Source organism: Mercenaria mercenaria, unplaced genomic scaffold (assembly GCF_021730395.1).
Source record: "Mercenaria mercenaria strain notata unplaced genomic scaffold, MADL_Memer_1 contig_2880, whole genome shotgun sequence".
Taxonomy (NCBI): Eukaryota; Metazoa; Mollusca; class Bivalvia; order Venerida; family Veneridae; genus Mercenaria; species Mercenaria mercenaria.
The window spans coordinates 32,551-57,019 of record NW_026460968.1 but is presented as its reverse complement, the minus strand read 5'-3'; the positions used below and the strand labels follow the sequence as shown (position 1 = coordinate 57,019).

Sequence of the window (24,469 nt, the reverse complement as noted above, 5' to 3'; positions counted from 1 at the left end):
ATATTATTAGTTTCTATTGTAAATACAAACATTATTTATGTAGCAAAATAGAACATGTAAGCTGTTTCGGTTTACAAAACGTGGAATGTGGTCATTTGTTTCTTCTCACGTGACTGTGGCAATTCCACGCAGCGCTTACCCCCCCCCCCCCCCCCCCCCCCCAGAACCTATAAAAACTAATCTGGAAGAATTGAGTTTTAAAACTTACGTTTCCCTTTTACATTATTTATATTTTGTGCCCATTATTTATTGAATTATATGCATAAATCATACCTCGTAAAAGTAATACTTTTATTAAACATATAATCAATAATGCGCAGTATAATTCATATCGACGTTTGTTATGAATGAAGCTGTGGATATTTCATTTATAGGACGCGAATTAATTTATCTTCGTTATGTAATATTTTCTATGTTGTAAAGTTTTACAACGCGTAGACAAGGTTCTTAACATATTTTACATTTACAAATCAAAAATGTTCACATTTATTGCATATGCTAAATAAATGGTATCAATCTGTTTACTCTCAGACCATTGAATGTTATAGAAGTACTGAACTACCTTTTTAGCGTATGGAGAAGGTCAGTAACGAAATTTGTAAGTAAAATTTCACCAATGTCGGTATACGTAGTTATTCACTATTAATAGTTATTCACTATAATCAATTTCTTTGGGAGCACCATTGTTCAGATAGTTTAAATGCATGTAGCTTACAATAATGTTTCTATTCAAAATGTTTCAGAGCTGCGGGGTATAATCTGGTTACGGACACTACAGAAATTGAAACAATATCAAAAAACAACCAGTATTACTGAAATGACAGGTACATATATATTCATATACATGAGATTTTATATTTATGTGATGGGCATATAGTGTTGCTACTCTATGTATGTACGTCCGTCAGTTCGTTTAAAATCTTGTGTGTCCAACTCCTCCCACACCATAAGACTACTCGTCTTCAAACTTTCATAGATGAACAACCTTGATATGTAGATACCATAAAAGGAGGAATTTCTCTGTGACTATTTTTCCCACAGTTAAGGTACTATATTTTTATCTAGAAATATAGAACATATCTAGAAAAATCTTGTGTGTCCGACTCCTCCCACACTATTAGCCTAATCTGATTCAAACTTTCACAGATGACCAAGCTGAACATGTGTAGATGATCATAAAGCAAAGACCTTTTTCTGTGACTATTTTTTCTACAGTCATGGCCCTTTGATAGTTTCTGCTTTATTCTTAAGGAATATAGAGAAACATATTGTGTATCCAACTCCTCCAACACTTGTAGCCTGATTTGTTTCAGACTTTCACAGATGAACAAGCTTGATGTGCTGATGACCGTAAAGGGAGGAATTCTTTCTGTGACTATTTTTACTTCAGTTATGGCCCTTTGATAGTTTTTGCTTTATGGAATATAGTATAATAGAATTGTGTGTGTTCTACGATTCCCAAACTGTCAGCCTGATTTGCTTCAAACTTTAACAAATGAACAAGCTTTATGTGCAGATGATCATAAAGGAAGGAACCTTTTCTGAGAATATTTTTACCGGCCCTAGTTATGATCATTTTGCTTTATAGAGAATGGCACAGTATGTGTGGGCAACTGTGTCCTATGGACACAATTTCTAGTTTTATATTGTGATTTAATTGCTTTATACGTAGAAGTACATCTGATTTTATTGTACAATTGTCTTTCAGATATAGAGTTTTGATCTGATGAGGCCGCTGCAGTGCAGAAAGTTAAAAGACAGAAAAATGCTGAAAATGTTACAAGAGGTTAAATAGCAAGAAAGGCAGAAACTCAATCCAGGCCAATGTGAAAATTAAAAGAAAAATGAGAAAGAAAGAAAAATAGTAGAATTAGACAGCGAGAAGAAGTATAGAAGAGTATCACTCAAAACTAGATAAGTTAAGATAGCAGAACTAATATCAATATCACATGATGAAGGAAAAAGAGTGGAAAGAAATTGTATGTGTGTCCACACAAACAGGTTCTGTCATAGGAGATAAGAGACAATGTTGTTGCATTTATAGATGAATCTACTATGACTGATAATAGGGCTACCTTTTCAACACCCAGAAATTTGAAAATTTGAAAAAAAGGAGTTACAAAAAGACTATATATATGTATACTTTCGTTAGATTAGTCATAGTGTAGTGTCCATAACCATGAACTTAATTTCTTGTTCTGCTTATTGACATTCTTGAATAAAAAGTGTAAGTGTTAGTTGTGTGTTTATATGATATGCATACAAAGTATTGATAATAATGTATCATTTAGAGAACTTAATATTGCTTACTAAGTAACAAGATTTCATGAAAACAGGAAGTTTTCAGATTTTTGTTGTTCTGTTTCCTTTTTCATTGGTTTTAATATGGCAAGTTGTATATTTTTGTTTGAAGAATATCAAATTTGAATACATTTTCCATCAGATATCATTTTACAATTATACCAAATAATTCATGAGTGGGTTTAACGTTTTTTAACATAATGCAAATAAAATAGAATAAAACAATTCTTGAGGCTTTTTTGTAGTGTCCGTAACCAATGACTGGTATCTATCATTATTTAGGATTTTTTAAAAAAATTAATCACTTGCCTTTAATCTACGTAATTTTGTTTCAACAAAGACAGAATTTGTGTGGTTTTTTTTATTAAGTTTTCATCACTAACACTGGAATTGAAGATGTCAGATGATTTGAAATATACATGTTTTTAGCAACAAAGTAATATCCAACAAATATGTTTCTTTTTTCACTATCTATACCTATCCCAGTCCTATTTTGGCCTTGCATTATGTATTTCCATATGTTTGTGCTATAAAACAGTAAAAATAGTTCAAGTTTACCATAGTTTTGAATCTTTATTTTACAAAATGTACCACTTGTAGTGTCCGTAACCAGCAAAAATATGCATTTCATCAGCCTTTAAAAATTACATTTCCGATTCAAGTACCACCAAACCACTTAAGTTTCGTATACTTCAAGCACTCTACTATGTAGAAAAATACTTTTTTTTGCCAAAATTAAGAACTTTTTTTCACCTCCATGTGCAACACTACAGTTCCCTATATTGTTTTTCACATGTCACATGTTTCGTTATGTTCTGTATGTTTCGTCCTGTTCTGTTCTGTTTTGTTCTGTAAAAAATTGAACCAACAAAAGCATAAAAGGTAATATGAAAGCTTTGAGTGTTAATAATTCAATCATTAAAAGCCGTAGTCACTTTTGCTATAATATTATTTTGTTTTGTGCAAAGATGCTTGTGTAATTGAATATCGGCCATAAATGTATTAAAATATTTTACAAACTCTATAATTGTTCCACTCATTTTGTATCAACATACTGTTTGTCATGACTAATCTCTTATCCCAAATCTTTACAACATTTATGTAATATACCTAAATGTCTTAAGAGGCTATTACGAGTTAAATTTTATAAGTGATAGAACCATGTATTTTTTTCTAGTCAAGAACATACTTTTCCTGTAAAATGCTATATACCACTAAGAGAAATATCTTTGTTTCAAATAAAATCCAATCATTTCATATTCATCCTGATATACTTTCTAGACGTTCACCCATTCACTGACATATTTGCCCAAGGTCATCTATATTTCTGCTTAAAAGATCGGAAAGAAAAAAAAACGATGTTGAATATCGTACAGTGAAATGCCGGTCAACTGTTACAATGCGCATGACGGAAAACGGTCCGCAGAATAAACATCCTACCTTCGTTTTAAGTTACAACTCGAAATCATGTAAAAAGTATTTTTATGTAAAGTACATTGAAATAATGTGCTGTAAGCCCCTAGGTTACTCTAAAATTGCGCCGAAAATCAAACAATTAGGACTGTTTATTAGATACCACGGCAGCTTATTTTGACTGAATTACAGCTGCTGTGCCTAAATAAATAGCCAAAGAAAACAAGAAAGCTCCCTTTATCTTAAGCTTGCAGCATATTCAAAATTTCAATAGGAGTAATCAATTACAAGAACATTGTTAAGAATTCTCAATAATTTGGTACCAGAGCCAGAATTGTTTTTAACTGATTCATCGAAATGTCATTTTGTCGTATCAGAATCCTTAATAAAGAAATATTAATTTTACCTGCTCGTTCTTCAAATATAACAATAACATTTTTTGATCTTTATTATTTTTGACGGATCGCTTACTACAAAATATGAATACACTTAATACTATTATGTTGGTTGTAGCATAAGGACATGTTACCCTTTGATATACCAGGCGTTGCAAAGAGTGTCGCCATTTTACGATGGCATGATTTTACCATCATTACGTGATATTTTGTAAGCATGGATAATGGATTCACAATCTTCCTGCTCAAATATTGTCGGTTTGTATGCTTGTGTACTTACTCCAGTTGTAAATCACTTAACAATATATACTCCAAAACTTTTCTAACCTGTTTTTCTTCCAAAGTTGGACAGCTTTAAATGGAAATTGGACACCGTATTAAATGATAAGTTCAGTTAGATAAAAAACAATTTTACGTAAATTTTTAAAGCCGTGACAGTCGCACAGAGTAACTAAAAGAGAACAACTTCTTGATTGTCCCCCAGCTATAGTAAACTACTTATTGTTAAATCTTGTTTTGCTGCCTAATGGAACTGAATAATGGAAGACTTAATTGCTACGCCAAAATACAACGGTAATCCTAGCACTTAATCAAAAATAGTTAATATGCCTTCAAAAGTACTCACCTTTTTTCTTTTCTTGCAAAGCATCAATGAAAAAACTACTGTCAATAAACCACAAACCACACATGAAGTGCCCACTATAGATATTATACATATATCTAAAACACAAAAGAAAAGCACAGGATAGGTAATAATATAAGTGAATAAGATTACATTGTATTCTATACTTCTACAAAATTGAAAACATTGAAATTTTAATTTAGTTCAGCCTCACGTGTTCTTAAACAATTATGAATTCTTTTTTCCATTCAATGCCTGTGTTAGCACATTTAGGTGTAGTGGTCATTTTAACCAACTTAGAAATTTCATATGATGGAATGAATTTAGTCTTCTTTCGGTATCAAATAAATGTATCGCTTCCACTTGTAAATGTACGACGACTAGCTATGATCGGGCATCAGCGATTTTGGGGCGTGTGATTAGTGTTGGGAATCGGCAAGATTTTTCAAGTAGACTAATTGGTGCAAAGAAACCACGACCATTGATTTATCGCGATTAAATGTGGTAATACGAACTGAAATGTATGAATTTCTTGAAAATATTATACACTTTCCATCTCATACTGATAAAAGTTTATAAAAAGTCAATATATGAGCTATCTAAACAGTGGAAATGTTACATATCTTAATTTGTAAGAAAATAAGTTCATTATAACCTTTATAGAGTGTAGTGAATTTCATTTTAACATTACGGAGAGTGATGTAATACACATGGATTAACAAGACCAACTGACAAGAAAGGTTATTGTAGCTGGGTGATATATAGCACGGACAATTAAAAGGCTGCACCAAAATTACTGAAGTCTGAATGACAGATGCTGAAACTACAACAACATCGTCAAATTTTGACACATTCGATTTTAACGACGATTTTCTGAAACAAAAAACCCACACACATACAAACAAACAAACAAAAACTGTGGATTTTATAGTGGCATACTTCTGCTACGAGATGGCTAGATAGCTATCACGATAATCCTTTTTTAAATTTTAAAGGAAATATGTGCATTTTTTTCTGAAAACATTTCAGCAATAATCAATATTGTGTTTTTTTTTATTTATTTCCTGAAAAATGTTGTAGCGCGATATTCCGCGTGAATGCTTGGAACTGCCGCGAGATGCTATCACGAAAATATATTAAAATTTCCAGCAAGTTGTACATTTTTTGTAAAAACATTATCGCAATAAATTGTGTTTACTTTCTACATGTGCTTCATATTTCCTGGAAACTTTAGGCTTTTGAGATAAACCTTTCTGAAAAGTTCGAAATATGCCTGCAAAGGTTTAAGCTTTACATAGAACAGACAGCCTGGTACGTATTATTTGATCTTTGGTCGAGTCGACTTTTGGACGAAACGTCACGGTAACCGGTCTTTTAACGTATTGTGGTTTTAATACGTATTGCTATGTTTCATTCAAAACATATATTCAAAATCTATAATTGGTTTTATTGCCGACAGCTTGAACATTTCTTTCTGAGCTCGAAATTAGTTTTTACGGCTGATTTAATATCGTTTTGTTTGGCCAATCAGAAAATGTTTTACTTGTAATATTCGTCAACGACGTGATTACTAGGTGCGATAGCATCGCTTCAAGTAATATTATAGGCTCAAAATAAGAAATCACTCCATTACATATGAACGACGGCAAGTTTTAACCCAGCAGGCGTGTTTGCTCTAAACTGAGTGCTGCTACACACCTTTAGCATGAAATAGTATATAATGTGCAGTATTTTTATATATTGGAGGCTACCCGTAGGTGTTAGCCTTGTTCAAAATTTGTGATGGGCAAGTCATTTTGTCCCCTTTAGAGAGACCTAAATCTTTTTGAAGTTTTAAGCTAAACGATCAATTTTGATTTATCTGTTTAGAGAGGTAAAAGACCTTTTCACAAATGTGTAGATTTATACATTAGTGCCATTTGCAATGTGTGTCCATTTTTAGCTCACCTGAGCAATGCTCAGGTGAGTTTTTCTGATCGCTCAATGTCCGGCGTCTGTCGTCCGTCGTCTGTCGTCTGTCGTCTGTCAACATTTAGCTTGTGTATGCGATAGAGGCTGTATTTTTCAATTAATCTTCATGAATATTGGTCAGAATGATAACCTTGATGAAATCTAGGCCGAGTTCGAAAAAGGGTCATCTCGGGTCAAAAACTAGGTCACTAGGTCAAATCAAAGAAAAATCTTGTGTATGCGATAGAGGCTGTATTTTTCATTTAATCTTCATGAATATTGGTCAGAATGATAACTTTGATGAAATCTAGGCCGAGTTCGAAAATGGGTCATCTCGGGTCAAAAACTAGGTCACTAGGTCAAATCAAAGAAAAACCTTGTGTATGCGATAGAGACGGTATTTTTCAATTAATCTTCATGAATATTGGTCAGAATGATAACCTTGATGAAATCTAAGCCGAGTTCGAAAATGGGTCATCTCGGATCAAAAACTAGGTCACTAGGTCAAATCAAAGAAAAACCTTGTGTATGCGATAGAGGCTGTGTTTTTCAATTTTTCTTCATGAATATTGGTCAGAATGATAACCTTGATGAAATCTAGGCCGAGTTCGAAAATGGGTCATCTCGGATCAAAAACTAGGTCACTAGGTCAAATCAAAGAAAAACCTTGTGTATGCGATAGAGGCTGTATTTTTCAATTGATCTTCATGAATTTTGGTCAGAATGATTGCCTTGATGAAATCTAGGCCGAGTTCGAAAATGGGTCATCTCGGGTCAAAAACTAGGTCACTAGGTCAAATCAAAGAAAAACCTTGTGTATGCGATAGAGGTGGTATTTTTCAATTGATCTTCATGAATTTTGGTCAGAATGATTACCTTGATGAAATCTAGGCCGAGTTCGAAAATGGGTCATCTGGGGTCAAAAACTAGGTCACTAGGTCATATCACGTAAAAACCTTGTGTATGCGATAGAGGCTGTATTTTTCAATTGATCTTCATGAATTTTGGTCAGAATGATTACCTTGATGAAATTTAGACCAATTTCGAAAATAGGTCATCTGGGGTCAAAAACTAGGTCACTAGGTCAAATCAAAGAAAAACCTTGTGTATGCAGTAGAGGCTGTATTTTTCAACTGATCTTCATGAAATTTAGCCAGAATGATTACCTTGATAAAATCAAGGCCGTGTTCGAAAATGGGTCATCTCGGGTCAAAAACTAGGTCACTAGGTCAAATCGAAGAAAAACATTGTGTATGCAATAGAGGATGTATTTTTCAATTGATCTGTATGAAATTTGGTCAGAATGATTGTCTTGATGAAATCTAGGTCGATTTTGAATATGGGTTATCTGAGGTCAAAAACTAGGTCACTAGGTCAAATTAAAGAAAAATCTTGTGTATGCGATAGAGACTGTTTTTTTTCAATTGATTTTTATGAAATTTGGTCAGGTTGATTGCCTTAATGAAATCTAGGTCGAATTTGAATATGGGTCATCTGAGGTCAAAAACTAGGTCACTTGGTCAAATCAAAGAAAAAACTTCTGTATGTGATAGAGGCTGTATTTTTCAGTTGATCTTCATGAATTTTGGTCAGAATGATTGCCTTGATAAAATCTAGGTCGAGTTTGAACATGGGTCATCTAGGGTCAAAAACTAGGTCATATCTAAGAAAATGCTTGTTTTATCGCAAGAGACCAATTTTTTGGTCCAATCTTAATGAAAATTGGTCAGAATATTTGTTTCCTTGAAATCACTAGGTCAAACATGTTTTACACTGTTATGGAGTGTTTCTTAGGTGAGCGACCTAGGGCCATCTTGGCCCTCTTGTTTAGTAATTATATGCAGTTTTCATGAAAATAAAATGATGGAGGTACTTCCATCTTATGGTATCGATAGTGGCAAATTTCTATATGATTCAAGTCAAGGTTATTTACTATTTGTTGTTAAGACGTTGAAATAGATAAAACAATAATTAAAACTATAATGACATTATTTATATACTGTCGACATATCTTGTTCTTGAAATATTACCAGTACGATGTGTTCGTGCTCATTTTGGCTCCTGAAAATTGCTACTGGAAAAATGTTTCACAAGACTTACTTTTTTCTTCTTCTTCAGTAGGTTGAAGGGAAACACTTAACATGATCGTCTGATTCCCTTTACTTGTGTAGGAACATTGGTACTCCCCTGCATCAGTCAAATGAACATGACTTAAAACAAGGTCACGCTGATTTGAGCTCCGCGCTACTCTTGTCTTAAATGAATCTGTCAAGTTGACATTAATTTCTGAAGAGTCTTGATCAAACAGTAAAGTTGAAGGTCTTCTCCATTCTGGTAGTGTGAAGTTATTGTCGCTTAAATTGCATTTAAACGTCGCGTCTTTTCCTTCGGTTACGTCTATGGTTTCAGTAAATTGAGCTGATATAGCTATTGTCCAAACTGAAAATGATGTTTGTACTGTAGACAGACACAAAATGAGTGATTAAAAGTTTTCATGCAATGCAAAATAAAACTTAACCCTTCTTTTACAGAAACATTCTTCTTTTATATGCTTAATAGAATAAATGGACCTAATATATATGACAAAAGGAAAAGGTATAATTAACAAAACATTTCTAGGTAAAATAATAAAAAATGGATACCGGTAGCATTTTTAATGAATTGATATTGTTATCAAGATAAATAAGAAGAAATGCTTTGTAAATTTTACAATAATTTATTTACAAGGTATTTCAACGACTTTTTAAAGTAAAATGATTGCAATACGTACCAGATAAAATTACTTCAATCTGCATTAAGAACGCCATACTGTCTGTGATGTAATTGTTCTAAATCTAAAAATATACAACAACTTGCACAGTAATCGTCCCCTTGTATGTATACTTTATGTATGCAGTTTATTTACGTTTAATGTTCATATCAGGTGTTACCTCCTCTCGAGTGAATCTTTCATAAGTTTAAAACAATCGTAGACAATTGTTCTTAATATCATTTACATGACGTATACTATTTTTTGAATAAATAAGGTAACCAAACCGACCACACGAACCTTGATACAATAAAACATGTAATAAAACAATGTTAATCAGGTGTCGATGAATTGAAAGAGAAGGAAGTAATCGTGATTCCAGTAATTTTCGACTTATTGCATTGTAGAATCGAGAATCTACGTGGCACATTTCATTTTGCCACTGACATAAAAGTATGCTCCTTGAATATGTAAAACGAAGTAAACTGGTTCTGGTAAAGGGACCGCTTTGACTTTCATGTTGATAATATCATCCCGGGTTCTATTTTTCTTTTTTCTTTGTTTCTCATCAGTACTAATTAGTGTCCTGTCTGTTATCAGTTTGTATTCAATTTTATATATTTATTTTATTATTCCTCTCACTTTATACTGTCCAGTCCATTTCTAGGACTCCTTTACTTTGATAGCAATGTGTACATTTTTAAGCATTTTGACAATAATACTGGCAAAAGCATGCATCTAGCCTAAATGTACCAGAGGGAATGTTAGAGAACACATTTCGGCTTGTCCTGAAAATTGCATGGAACCTGTTTTGTCGATAAAAAGGTAATACGATAACATGTTTCACATACCTTCCATCGAAAATAAACTTGCAGACTGCGTAAACTGATATGGAATTATTTGTAAATACTGTATCCAATTTTCTTAAGATATTTCCATCATTTTGAATATAGAATTACCTTCGGTTGGGAAGTTAAGCTTTAGAATGCATCTAGCCCATAAAACCAAATCATTGCAGTTTACAAGATCCCGACAAAAAATAACTGTATAAAGAATAACAACTGAAAAATGGAAATAAACAAAGCTGATATTTTACCAGTAAATTCCGAATTTTTGGTAACATTTACAGATCCATACATTAATGGAAAAATTTTGTTCGACGAATCAATTACATAATGTAATTAATTAATAAGATTTCAAAATTTGTTTTTAAAACTGACTAGTCGTTATTTATTGAATGTCACTTTGAGCATACATAAAAGTAGCGCTGTGTGTGGATAAAATTGTATCTATGTACGGTGTAGCAAACTGCCTAAAACTGCACGAAAAGTCTCAAATGCAGAATTAACAAACTTTAGCGATCCTAAAATTTATTAAAAGCAATAAAAGATCCCTTGGAAACATAGAATGTAACAAAAACAGAATAATAGCAGACTCGGTTTGATTGAGTCTGTTCATAAGAGGTATTGAAATGCGCAACACCTACATGTATCACGCCCACTAGCACCGGCTTAAGCGGAATTCTATTACACATGTATTGAATGAACTCCATGATCACAAAGGAACAGAAAATATAACAACACTGAATCCAAGTACGGGGAGCCTTTTTATAAAAAGTTTATAGATTGTTTGCTTTTTATACTTTCTAAGGCAATTGTTTTTCGGCTTGTTAAGGTTTGGTTTTGTTTGCTGGGGGTTTACGTCACACATATATAGGTCATATGGCGACTCTTCAGCTTTTCATGGTGGAGGAGGACCCCAGGTGAACCGTCTGGTAATATTTTATCATGGGCGCAGGCACTTAAGTAGAACCACCGATCTCACATGAAAATTATATTAACCCTCATCCATCATTACAAGTCTACGAACATAAGCACCGCAGCAGATGGATACGCTATGCACAAGTGCCAGTCAGATGACTTGTCACCATGTGACCCCATTTGCAACTATGTTAAACAAAGACAGATATTCTATATTTGACATGGTATTTCGATTTCTTCGCACTTCTGCCTTGTTAATTTAGTGTATTCAGTCAGGTGTGTCTGTTCAGTTTTACTGTATTCCTTAAAATAAGTAAGATAACTGGGCTTGGGAAAAAAAATTAACATTCGTGAAACCATTGTATAAGGGGATGTATTTAGAATACAAAAAGAAATCTCACACTGTTAAATCTGCACTGTGAAAAATTTTATTGACAAAGAAACACTTTTACCCTGAAATACATTTTATCGCTACATTGACACTCTAAAGAAAGATATGCATTGTGTAATATATGGAGGCATAAACCTGCCACAACTTAGCTATTAGTTTTTATGAAAACATTCGCGAAAATATAAGAAGTCTTCACGTTAATAATGGAGGATTTCATGAAAACAGAAACATATCATGAAGACTAGTTAAATATCTTAACACAAAATTACGCTAGTTAGTGCTCTGAACTGACGTTTGAGCTTAACAAGAGGGTCATGATGACTCCATATCGTTCACCTGGGTCACATTGCACACGTTATTGAAGTAAAAAGGTTTGCCATTGACTTTGAGTAGAAATAATCCTCTGCCAGTGAAGACGTACCTCCTTATCAAGTGCGAAGATCAATGCATTAAATTGTAGGTTTGCTTTTGACATTTGATCCAGTGACCTCAAACAGTTTGGAACATCTATTGGTCAAGACAAACATTTATAAAGTTGACGGATTCAAGGCTCAAGTGCTAACCCGTTAATTACCATAAAAGCTTCGACCTTGACCTTTGACCATTTAATGACCTCTGCCAGTAAGGGTCAACTATATATTTGGAACACTTCGGGGCCATTTAAGGAACATGAAGATTTGGCCTTGACAGTTGGCACATTAACCTCCAATTTCATATAGGTCATCTATTGTTCAAGGTCAAGCGGTCTATGACAATAAATAATCTAAGTCCAAATGATTTGTCAAGCTAAACAGTACTCCCGTAATACCACCTGAACGAAATAAAGACATGTATTAAAGCTGTTAAATGGCCATAAAGGACCTGACTGTGTCAAAGACCTGTGACAGTTAAGAATACGTAGTTAGCACCCCTATAAGAACAAGAGTCACGTTGGACATGGCCAATCGTCCCCAACCCCCCTCCCCCACGCCCCATCCCTCCCCCGCCGCCGAAGCAAAGTATCAGAAATGTTGTAAAATAAGTACAGGTATTTGGAGATTGTCTCCAAATAGATGTCTTTATCTGGAGATGTTATGGGAGGTAACTCCTCCGGTCTTGTTGGTTGGCATGCACGCGGTCTGTAACTACGTCATCAAGAATGCGTCATCAAGGAGAAACGCGCAGAGCTCTTCCTTTTTGTCTTGGAAGCCGAACAAACAGGTCACTTTTTTAAACTCTCATTAAAATTATGTTGAAAACCCTCCCTCCCCCACCAGGAGATTATATTTTCCTTTGTTATTTAGGAACAATACTGCTCCGTTTGTATTTTTGGTATACACTTATTAGTTAGAGTTCTGGAGCTTGTTTATTCGTGGTCATAAACTTAATATCCTCTATCGTTATGTTTGGCATTAATTTAATAAAGGGAAGTAATTGAAAAATAGGCACGGTCGAGTTATTGTTCTTGTACTCCGCATTTCCCTTTATTGTCCTCTATCTATGTATGCTGCTGAAATAAATTCCCTATTCTACTTTTAGAGTTATGCCAGGGACAAGTTAATTTAGTAAACGGAAATAATTAAAACAATTGGCAGGGCAGTTATGGTTCTTGTACACTGCACTTTCCCTAAATGTCCTGAAAAGTTTACTTTCAGGAAAAGTTAGCTGGTATCATGACACTTTATCGGTACAATGTATGTTGTGGCATTTTAAAGCACTAACTAGCAAATTTTCATGTTAATATATTTATCTTGCATTCAAGAAATTTTTATGTTTTCATGATATGTTTTAGTTTTCATGAAAACCTTCCTTATTTTCGCGAAAGTTTTCATGAAAACTTAAAGCTACAAATGTAAGTGGTGGCAGTTCATGCCACCAAAGAAATGTTTGTTTGACCACTAGATAACGCGACGACTTTCTACCGCTATTGTATGGCATGTAGGAATGCCTTTACAATATGTCAATAATCGATACTTATGTTTATGTTTGATTGATACGAGTTTAAGTACAACTACTGTTTTTCTATCTTACATCATTTTTCTCCTGCAACACTAAAGATGTAAATAATTTTTCCTCATATAATAGACATTTTGTAAATAAAAACATTCTAAATTATAAATAAATTAAGCTTTTATTTGCTATTACTTACTCTTTCTGAATTCAAATAAATTTATACGTTTTAATCGAGACTCATTTTATCTTGAAAACAAAACTTCTTTTCACACCTGAAAGTTTAATTTTGCAAATATATGTGTATGTAACAATATTTTCTGGTACTTTTGCTATGCCAGGCAATATTTTGTTCTGTTTAACCGTATTAATATATCTTGAGAAGAGTATCAGAAACAAAGAGACTTGATGATGACGGAACATATGTTTGTTTATGAAAAGTTATATATATATGCTTATATTGCTTGATAGTTTGTCGCCCTATTTAGTGTTTCATGTTTTAAATATTGATAGGAATGTAAAATGTTAGGTCTTACAGAAATCTTACTTTAGGTAGCTCTGTACGTTCGGATCAAAAGATTTTCTACAACGAAGAATTTGATTAAACCTTTATCAGAACTTCAAAATACACTTAAAATTTCTGCAAATAAAAATGATAGGGTCGTATTTATGAGTGTATCTGCCAGCTTGAATTGAAAAACTTAGACCTCACATAAATTTTTATAATTGGAGTCATTTGGAAAATATTCATTTTGATAACATTTAAGCGAATAGAAATTTTTCTAAACTGTGGATTTTAATGAAACGTCTCACAGTCATAAGTAAATTAGAGGTTAATACACGACATAGTCGGGCCGGGAGGTGATAATCGGCCCGGAAAATGAATAATGGCCCTAGGGCTTTAGCCTGAGGGCCATTATGAATTCCGGGACGATTATCACCTCCCGGCCTGGCTCTGGCGTGTATTAATGTCTTTAATACATATGTTTGATTGCACTTCTCAAGGGGAGTAGGCAGCCCTAATTACAACTCCTGACGCTAGTTTTCTCAAAATCTGTGTTTAGTCGTAGGTACCCGGAAGCAATATGGGGAAAATTTAACTTGAGTGAGTGCACTAAACATTTTCTTGCACATTTAGACAAATTACACACTTTCTTGTCGGTAAGGCGCGATGTTAATTTGTATTTATGTATCTATCAAACTAAATTAATTCGTATTTAGATCTATGTATCTATCAAACTTCAAGAATGGTTCGCCATTATAAAAATACACGGAACAACACATAATCTGAGCCATTCCATGATTTTAAAACTGAAGTTTTCTTAGCAGTACGTAGATCTATGTTTATGAAAAGCAGTCATAACAACTATTCAATTACTGGTCTTGAAATGGAAAGAAATAAACAGTTTGAGATTAAACATTAAAATGAATAACATACCCTTGCCCTACATGTTGAAAGCGAACTGACCATGATGACGTTTTATGTGGCCATTGGTTTCACGCGCACGTGTTTACCGGGCCGATTATGATTATGAGTTTTCGGCCCGGGCCGATATGTGATAATCAGTGCATGAAAGCAATAACCTGCTGAAAACAAATTCCTTTTTGTTACTTTATATAGTAACATATGTATTAACATATGATACAATATTGTGAAATAAAATGTATAGGTCAGTGTTCTTGTTTCTTAGATATTTAGTATCTACCTATGATAAAAGAGATCCGCCCATTTCAAGTTGAAATACATAATTTTGAATTTTGAAAAATCTAAATTGTCAAACTTTTTGATATCATAGTTTATCTTTAGAAAGAAAGTAACGTAACAGTAGACAATAAATCAATTAAGTTTTTATTTGCTATTACTTACTCTTTCTGAATCCAAATAAATTTATGCGTTTTAATCGAGACTAATTGTATCTTGAAAACAAAACTTTTTTCACAACTTAAAATTTTATTTTCATATGTATATGTAACAATATTTTCTGGTACTTTTACTATGCAAGGCAATGTTTTATTCTGTTTAACCGTATTAATGTATATTGAGAAATTTATTAGAAACAAAGAGACTTGATGATGATGGAAATTTGTCTTCAATCAAATCTCAATTGAAAACACAAGAATATGATGTATGCCAAAATTTGGTTTGCAATGTCACATTATATTAAATCTTTCTGCAGAATATAACATACGTTTGTTTATAATACTTAGTGTTTCATGTTTGTTTTAAATATTGATATAAATGTAAAATGTTAGGTCTTATAGAAATATTGCTTAAGATAGTTCTGTACGTTCGTTCGGATCAAAACATTTTCTACAATGAATAATTTGATTAAACCTTGATTTATCAGAATTTCAAAATACAGATCTACTTTAAAATTCTGCAATTAAAAATAATGATAAGGTCGAATGCATGAGGTTTTTGCAAGCCTGATTTGAAAAAACAAAAAAAAAAAAAAAAAAAAAAAACAAAAACAAAAACAAAAAAACACTTAGACCTCACAAAAGTTTTCGTAATTGGAGTCATTAGGAAAATATCCATTTTGATAACATTTCAGCGAATAGAAATTTTTCTAAACTGTGGATTTTAATGAAACGTCTCACAGTCATAAGAAAACATATGATATAATATTGTGAAATAAAATGTATAGGTCAGTGTTCTTGTTTCTTAGATATTAATATCTACCTTTGACAAAAATGATGAGATCCGCACATTTCAAGTTGATTGAAAGACAAAATTTTGAAAAATCAAAATTGTCAAACTTTTTTATATCATAGTTTATCATTAGAAAGATAGTAAAGTTGCAATTTTAATAAATTACTGGCGGGTTGCCCTAAATTCATAAAATGATTTTCATATCCGTATACCGTGTCCGAGTTTTAATTTACGTTATACGGATAAATTGCGTTACGCTGTTACTTCTTCTGACTTAACATACGGACAGGGAAACTGAAAGTCATTCCTTCATGCCATACAATAGTGGTAGAAAGTCGTCGCGTTATCTGGTGGTCAAACAAACATTACTTTGTTGGCATGAAACTGCCACCACTTACAATTGTAGCTATAAGTTTTCATGAAAACTTTCGCGACATAAAGGAATATGAACAAATGCTTTCTCCTAAATGCGAAGGGATATGACAGTACTTTGGTGACATATTTACACATAAAACCCCAGATCAATCGGACCTTGTTGTGGTAAATAATTTCCTCTAAATAACATGTTTCATATTTTGTTTAGACTGTTAACAAAGAAAAGCGACATTTCATCCTGTAAGTCGAAACTGTGGGTTTTGTTATCTTTAGACCGTTATAATCCAAGTACGTCGATATTTGGGATCAATCAAAAGATCGTGCTCTAAGAGACATTCACGATAAAGTAATATGTTTACTTAGTAAGATTGCATGCATTTAGGTTGTAAAATATCCTGTGATTTGTTCGTAGAGAATTATATGATAAGAGAGTGATTCAATAAATTCTTTTAATAGTCTTCGAATGCCTTAATTATAAATCAGATCAACACAATTTTCATGTGACCCCTGCACAAACAACCCTTGTGGTAGATAAACAGATTTATTTCTGTGTACAATGTACATATTCATGGCAATATAAATAACAACATACAGATAACAATGAACAAGTATGAATGTTATACAAAGCTATGTCATATACATTATAACACAAAGGAAAACACAAAAAAGAGATAGAAATCATCCCTTATTTCCATTGTGGTCATTGTATAGTATAATATGGTATGACATGGGAAGACATATCACAGAAAAAGCGAAAGACTTAGGTTATCACAATTCATAGAATACAGAATTATAAAAAAACTAACATTATCAGAATAGATGGATTAAAAAATAAGTATTATATATTAACATCTAATATATTATTATATATAAATGAAATTGCTTAATTATCTGATAAAATAAGGTAACAAGTCGCTGCCTTGGCAGTCCAAGCGCGTAGTACTGCACCTTATGCAATACCTGAAGTTAAATCATGAAATGTAAGATATGAAACTTATTATGGTAAAATCATGCCATGAAACATCTGACAAAAATGACTAGCAGAGAATAAATCTATCCGAATGAAATTGCCTTGGAACCTTAAAAATGATTAAAACAATTTTATAAAAATTCAGTTAATACTAATCAGGTGTTCTTTGACCTTTGACATAAACGTTGGAATTTCTGTGGCATCTATTTATACCGTAGCCTTTCACTTTTGGAATAGCAAAACGTTTTCTATCTGAATACGAACTATCTATATTGTCCAAAGCAGAATTAACTGTTACACTAAATCTTGTGTGGTACTTATGTACTGCATTAACAGGAATAAAATGTATTCTCATGTAAGCAGGAGCAATGTTAGAGTGCATCTTAAAGACATATGACATAGAGTTATTTTATTGACCCTACTTGCCACAGGTAACCAGCTAAGGCGTGCAAAATGTTCTTTATCAATTTGGTAGTGTCTTGCTACCCATGACCTACATTAGTCTCCCCTAGGTACTGAGCCATCACGGAAAATTGCAGAGCCAATGGCACGAGTAGTGGCATAGTATTAACCTGCGAAGATTTACTTTAGCAAGGCAAATAGGAAAATGTCATGGGGGTTTTCATAAGGATAATAAGGTCAAAGCTACACATTACCTTTTCTTGTTCTAAGAATGATTGTATAATTTGACTTTTTTGGAGTGGACGCATTGTCATGAATAAGCTTTATGCTTTTTAAACTTTTACTTGGGCGTTGCTCTTGATAGAATGTTTTGACAGTTTAAGTACATGTACTTTAATTTTGTAGAACTTGGATGATTTTACCATATTTGCAAGGAACCTGTACAACTGGGTAACTAGAATTGAAGAAAATGATATATTAAACCTTATTGGAACTTTTTGACCTTTTTCTCAATGACCGACTTGCCTCAGTCATTGTTTCTTATTAATACGTCGTCGGGGCTCAGAATGATATATCAACGTTTCATCCCCAGTGAGCATATCAGGACTGTCTGGATGGTCTAGTTTGACACCACTGAAAGTTTTTAACCCCAACTGTTCTTAACGTCGCTACAGTACTTCCATGTATGCGATACAATTCAGAAAATATCTCTTCTGGAGATACCGCAAAGAAACCCGGACTTTAATGTAAGCCCTGATTTCAATTTTTCTCTACGTTTCATCATATCACTGAAATATAGATAAAAAAGATTTAACGATTTAGGTATTCTCCGTAACCTAGAGACAGTTCGGTGCAACAATAGTTTAACCATAGGAAAAATTAACAGGTGATCAATAGGTCTTGGTAAATTGTTCCTGGACTAAATCGAAATTGCACAGGAATGTAGCATTCGTACAATTATGTACGGTTTCAAGAAGAGACTATTAGTAATCACACTAAAATTATTGGCAATGTATTTGTACAGGTTAAAAGGTATTAAATGCCTTCGCTACTATTTTCTATGTAAAAATTACAATTTATAACATATTTCTATTGGCATTTCTAGTCTTTCACTTCTTGCGAGACTACCCTTGTTTTAAAGGTCTGTTTTTAGGCAATAAAAATACCAAATATTATGGGGTTGATCATAATAAAATGAAACCATGGTCACGTTACTGAGACACGTGATGAAAACGCTAATATTGCAAAGGTAGACATCTGGAAATACTTACTTTTACTTTCATTTTACCAAACAGCTTCCACACCAATGTTGAAGCATACCACATAGTCTCATTTCTCTTTAAAATCAAGCATCAATAAAGCTGGCATAAAAATGGCCTTTACTAGTAATATTAAATTTGATATGGACTACATTCGAGTGGACACAGAGGCACATCCGGCGAATTACTACCTTCGTACTTACACAAAGAATGTACAGCCATTGTACGTGCGGATAAGAATAAAAAATTGTACAATCAATTTAGGAAAAAAACCTTGACACGACTAATGTTTTTATTGGAGCTACATCAAGGGTTATATGAATTTAGTTTGGTTCCTACATCAATGAGTATAAAATGAAGACGATTAAGATGATACGAGAATTTTCCCTAATACGAGTACTGTCAAAGATGTGCTAAATATTGACTGTATACCTATAAAAGAATACCCTGAAATCCCGAAAATAAGCCGGTTTTGAGAATAAGCCGGTCTCAAAAATAAGCCACCGTTTCACTACAGGCAAAATGGGCTCATAAATAAGCCGTACTCAAAAATAAGCCGTTCTCTTTTTTTTGTATTAGAAATAGTATCAATGACATTGTTATGACACCATGTAAAATAGCAAAAATTATCAACCTGTACATTATCTGTTAGCATCGGATTACTTTAATTAAGAAATTATAACAAAAACGGTATGTCAGAAGTATAAGAATTTACCGACGTCGGTGTTTATACTAAAAAGCAAAAATATGACATCCGTATTTTGGTACTCGAAAATACGCCGGTTTTCAAACCGTTATCGGATATATGTACTCAAAAGTTCGCCGGACTCAAAAATAAGCCGGTCTCGATAATAAGCCACCAAATCCTTATGAAAAATTAAAATAAGCCGCGGGATTTCAGGGTATTTAAAAACAACTTGTTTTCCTTATCAAAGATTAAAGTTGTCTATAAAGACCACCGCGGGGAGACACTAAAGGTTTTTTGACAGGATTTGTTTACTCACAGGTTGATTGATACTGCATAATTTAAAATATGGAAAAAATAGCGGTATTTAAAGCCTGATGGTCTCTGTTCAGAGGAGGTCTGTCCTCATCAACAAATTCTATATTCTTGAAACTTTCATTTTTTTTTAAACAAAATTGTCAATGACTCGAAAATGTTGCACCATATGAACTAGATATACATAACAAATGTTTCTGTTCCGGTCGGTATTACTAGTATGATAGAATGTTTGCATCAAAAACTCAAGCTTGTTGAAGAAGCGTACCCAAATCAAAACCAAGATTCCTGTCACAAATGGATATGAATTAACTTGCCCCAAGAGACTATTTACTTTATAACTGTCCATATGTACCATTTTTCTTTGTGATTGGGTTGTAGTCCTCAGTAAGAGGCCGACCAATTGAACTAATTTTGGGCTGGGATTTTTTTGGAGCAGAGATTTTTTTTTAGCTTTTTATGAAAATCAGATTTTGTTTTCAGAACTTGAATTGCAGAATATTTTTTCTGAGTAAAACAAAGATAATTTATTTTACAGTATTTTTGTTATACTTTCGTTCAATACGATAAAAGTAGCAAATACAAGTCTTTTGTCGTCTCATACTACTTTAATTAAAGCAGTTTAACCAAAGATAAAGCAATGTGGCATATATCTACTATTAATGTGTATAAAAAAGCTAGCCAGTCAAGAAGTGAATATTCAGCGAACTAGTTTTTTTTGTGGGGGTGGGGAGGTGGGGGGGGGGGGGGGTGGGGGAGGGGATGCAGGGGGCGGGGTGATGAGAAGCTTCCCCGAGAAACAAATGAATTGCAGAACAGTTATGGTGCATTTTAATATATATTCGGAGATAAAGCCCACCACTTGAAATAAATTATACTTATAAAACTCATACGAGTACCAGGGTCTTAAGATCTAATATGTAAATATGCTTATGCCTACCCTATTCACAACTGCAACGCCTATCTAAAAGTTAATACAAGCAAAATGCTTCGATAAAGCCTATCTATCTATATATATATATATAAAATAATTGCTTTTAGGTAAAACTAATCATATAAGTATGTAACTGCAAGATATAAGCAATCTGATGGGTAGAGAAAGGAAAAAGAAGCAAATATCTTGTATAATTTAGAGGCAGGGTCTCTCGTGGTATTCAGCTAAGGATACCGTGTTTTACGAGCCTAATAAGCAGAAGCATAAATTTTTTTTATAAAAGTATCTGAGGTCTGTATTTCATGCTGTCAAAAACGTGTGCTTACTGTTGTACTGGATGTATTCCAGAATCACTTAATGTACATACAGTATTATATGTATGGGGGTCCTCCACTGGAAATTTTGATATTCTAAACGTCTGGTGAGTTCTGAGAGAAAGAAATCTCTGTTATAAACCCGAAAATAATTAAATCTTACTGGTTTTTATTATAAACAAGATGAAGCTATTTTTGTGTGTGTTCTTTTTGTACCGTAAGGTATTATTTTTGTTACCGAGACTTTAAAGCTATGATATCTTTATTTACAGTTTTAGTCTAAGAGCTTTTGTTCAATAAAATGGGTATCTTACTTTCAGAAAGTGTTGCAATATTCCTGTATTTCTGTAGAGCTATGAGGGAGGTCTGAGAGAAAGAAATCTCTGTTATAAACCCGAAAAAATGTACTCTTACTGGTTTTTTATTATAAAGTTATAAATATCGTTACATTTTACCTACCTTTTTGAGAGTTTTTGTTAAATAAAATGGTTATCTTTTTTTCTATAAGTGTTGTATCATTTTGTGTAGGAGTGAGGTAAGATGGTCCTTTTCCGTAAAATTTTCAATTTTGTGAATGCCAAATCCTGAATTCAGGAGGATTTCAACACTGAAAATTTGATTGTTGGTTACTCTAGATTTAAGTTAGATAATGATGAATTAGCATACTAAGAATGTTGAGTAGGAATGTTTCAGTAGGGTGTGGGACCTGGTACCATAATTAATTTTAATGTGTCATGTAAAGGCATGTAAAGTTGTAAATCAAATTTCGATATACACACACCATTATTTTCATACGTTGAATGGTACCATAGATTATATTGCATATTTTTTAAGCCAAAATAAATTCTAGTGAGTTTTTATGATAAGATTGTCTTGTCAAATTATGGTCAAAAAGAAGAAACTACACATTTTGTATATATATATATATATATACTCCAAGACGTTGACCCATCCGCATGCTCTTACGGTTATATATACTTACTATTTATATAATAGTGAAGTTATAAGTATGACATGATGCAAACAAAGTTATACCACGCACCCTTCTTCAGCAGTGCTTAATATTTGGACGTAGGTGGAAACGTTGTTCTTCCTTAATAATGAAGAAAGAGTATAAAAGAGGATAATACACGAGTGTCTTTTCATATTGGAATTATTAAACGAGTTGAATTTTATTTAAGTTACGAGTTTAATAAACCCGCCGGATTATGAAATAGTCGGTCCCTTATGTTGGACAGTATAGTCAATAAACTAGATTTTACAAAACACTTACCTTGTTCACGGTATTCCCTTGCGAAATGGCAGGGACCCAGTAAGTTGTCTCATTCAAGTCTATTTAATTTAACAGGTAATTTGGGAAACTATATTTGGCGATATATTAGATAAGTATGATCTTATACACGTAATGCTGTCCATATTGATATTGTCAGTGTGGTATAATCCAGCACAGAGGTTCGTCTAAAAGAAAAATATCTTAAGATTGTCTAAGTACTAACATGGAAGTATACACCAAGTGTCAGATAGAGAGTACAGTTAAATTAAACATCTTGCTCAAGCACTCAGTGCATGCTTTTGAATCAGTCTAATAGAAGAAAATCCCTAAAAACTTAACAGGATCGGTATGAGTATCCGAAAATACTTCAGGAAAGTCAGGAAAGTAGTTGAGGTAAAAGCGTAGATTAAAATAAGCAATTCCCTCAGTTGAAAGCATTGCTTCCACAGGTTATGACATGGGACAGGGGTCTATATTTCTTTCAAGGCTCATCATCTTCGTAGGCGGTTTGAAAGCTGCAGGTTACGTAAAAGATAAAGTATATATGGATCTGAAACAAGAAGCCGGAAGCTTCGCTAAGAGAAAAGACATATACCCGGGTATTGCTCTGTAAAATTTCAAAAAGGTCGAAAATAAGTCCCAAATTATAAAACTAGTGTATAGGTGCCAGGGAAGATTTCAACATAATATGGTAAAAATCGTTAAGAGAATATGTTTTGGTATGGCTATCACCAACGTTAACTGGAAAGGGGACCTGTTTGTAACTTACTGCTTCATAAAATGTCTGTCTCATTTATCACAGACGAATTTTCATTAAGGAAGTGTCCCAGTTTCCCATATTTTTAAGATGTAAATCTGTCGTACTGTACACAGAAAGCCGTGAACTAAGAAATTGGTCATCCTGCATTACTGTTTAAATCTGAAAAAAAATCATCTGGATGTATCTGGTTTTGGCTGATTTGGCTAATCGCGTGGGATCACGTTAAAAGTCGTTGACAATAAAAATTTAGGCACTATATCGGAAGACCCCTATCCCATATAAAGATAATATCAGATACGGATTACATTAGACATATCAAACAAACAAGTGAATAAATAAATTTAAAGACAAATTAGTTCAACATATATTTTCTAACAGATCGTGAGAGGAGATTTTCCAAGCTTGTGCACCTTTATATCTGGGCATAATTTCAATCCAGGTAAATATATGAGACCATGACTGAAACATTACAATTTAAACAGTGAACTCTTGCATACTTCTACAAAGACACCTTCTGTTAAGAAAACTGGTTTTTATTGGTAACTGATTTTCTCCAAAACTATTATAATCACATTCAATAGAGAATCGACATAAACCAGATAAGAGAAAGTAAATGGGACTCAATTAAATATTCCTTGTGAACGTATATTATTAATTTGTGGTAGTCGCGTGTTGTGAAAACACTTCTGTGTTATTCGTTTGAAGATGAATGAACTGTAATAATTGTAAATCCTGATTAATTAATTTTAATGTGTCATGTAAAGGCATGTTAAGTTGTAAATCAGATTTCGATATGTACACACCATTATTTTCATACGTTGAGTGCGCAGTACAGTAACCGTAGTAATACATAAACTTATTTTTCACCACTAAGAAATATCGGGAATATATGTATGTTATTTATAGGCGAATGAATAGGACTGGTAGCTGGGTTTGTATTTTTATTTTGAATTTGAATGAGAAATGGTATCCAGTAGCATAATCCGTAAAAGAGAGTGGAACGATAAGCTTCCTATTCA

At 33.1% G+C, this 24,469-nt stretch overlaps 1 protein-coding gene across 1 annotated transcript; it reads right to left on the bottom strand.

Moving 5' to 3' along the window:
- Positions 1-190: 190 nt before the first annotated feature.
- LOC128552534 (uncharacterized) lies at positions 191-22,789 on the bottom strand. Its single transcript, XM_053533581.1, has 5 exons — positions 22,691-22,789; positions 9,452-9,515; positions 8,782-9,120; positions 4,735-4,829; positions 191-3,150 (listed from the first exon to the last, which is right to left on the bottom strand). The coding sequence occupies exons 2-5, from the start codon at positions 9,486-9,488 to the stop codon at positions 3,091-3,093; spliced, it is 531 nt and encodes a 176-aa protein (XP_053389556.1). The 5' UTR covers positions 9,489-9,515; positions 22,691-22,789; the 3' UTR covers positions 191-3,090.
- Positions 22,790-24,469: the final 1,680 nt, after the last annotated feature.

Excerpts from the sequence above, each read along its gene's own strand:
- LOC128552534 (XM_053533581.1), bottom strand. The coding sequence starts at position 9,488 with ATGGCGTTCTTAATGCAGATTGAAGTAATTTTATCTG. Across the intron at positions 9,121-9,451 it reads GATTGAAGTAATTTTATCTG|TTTGGACAATAGCTATATCA; the intron begins GTACGTATTGCA and ends CATCATTTTCAG. Across the intron at positions 3,151-4,734 it reads TTTGCAAGAAAAGAAAAAAG|AACAAAACAGAACAGAACAG; the intron begins GTGAGTACTTTT and ends AATTTTTTACAG.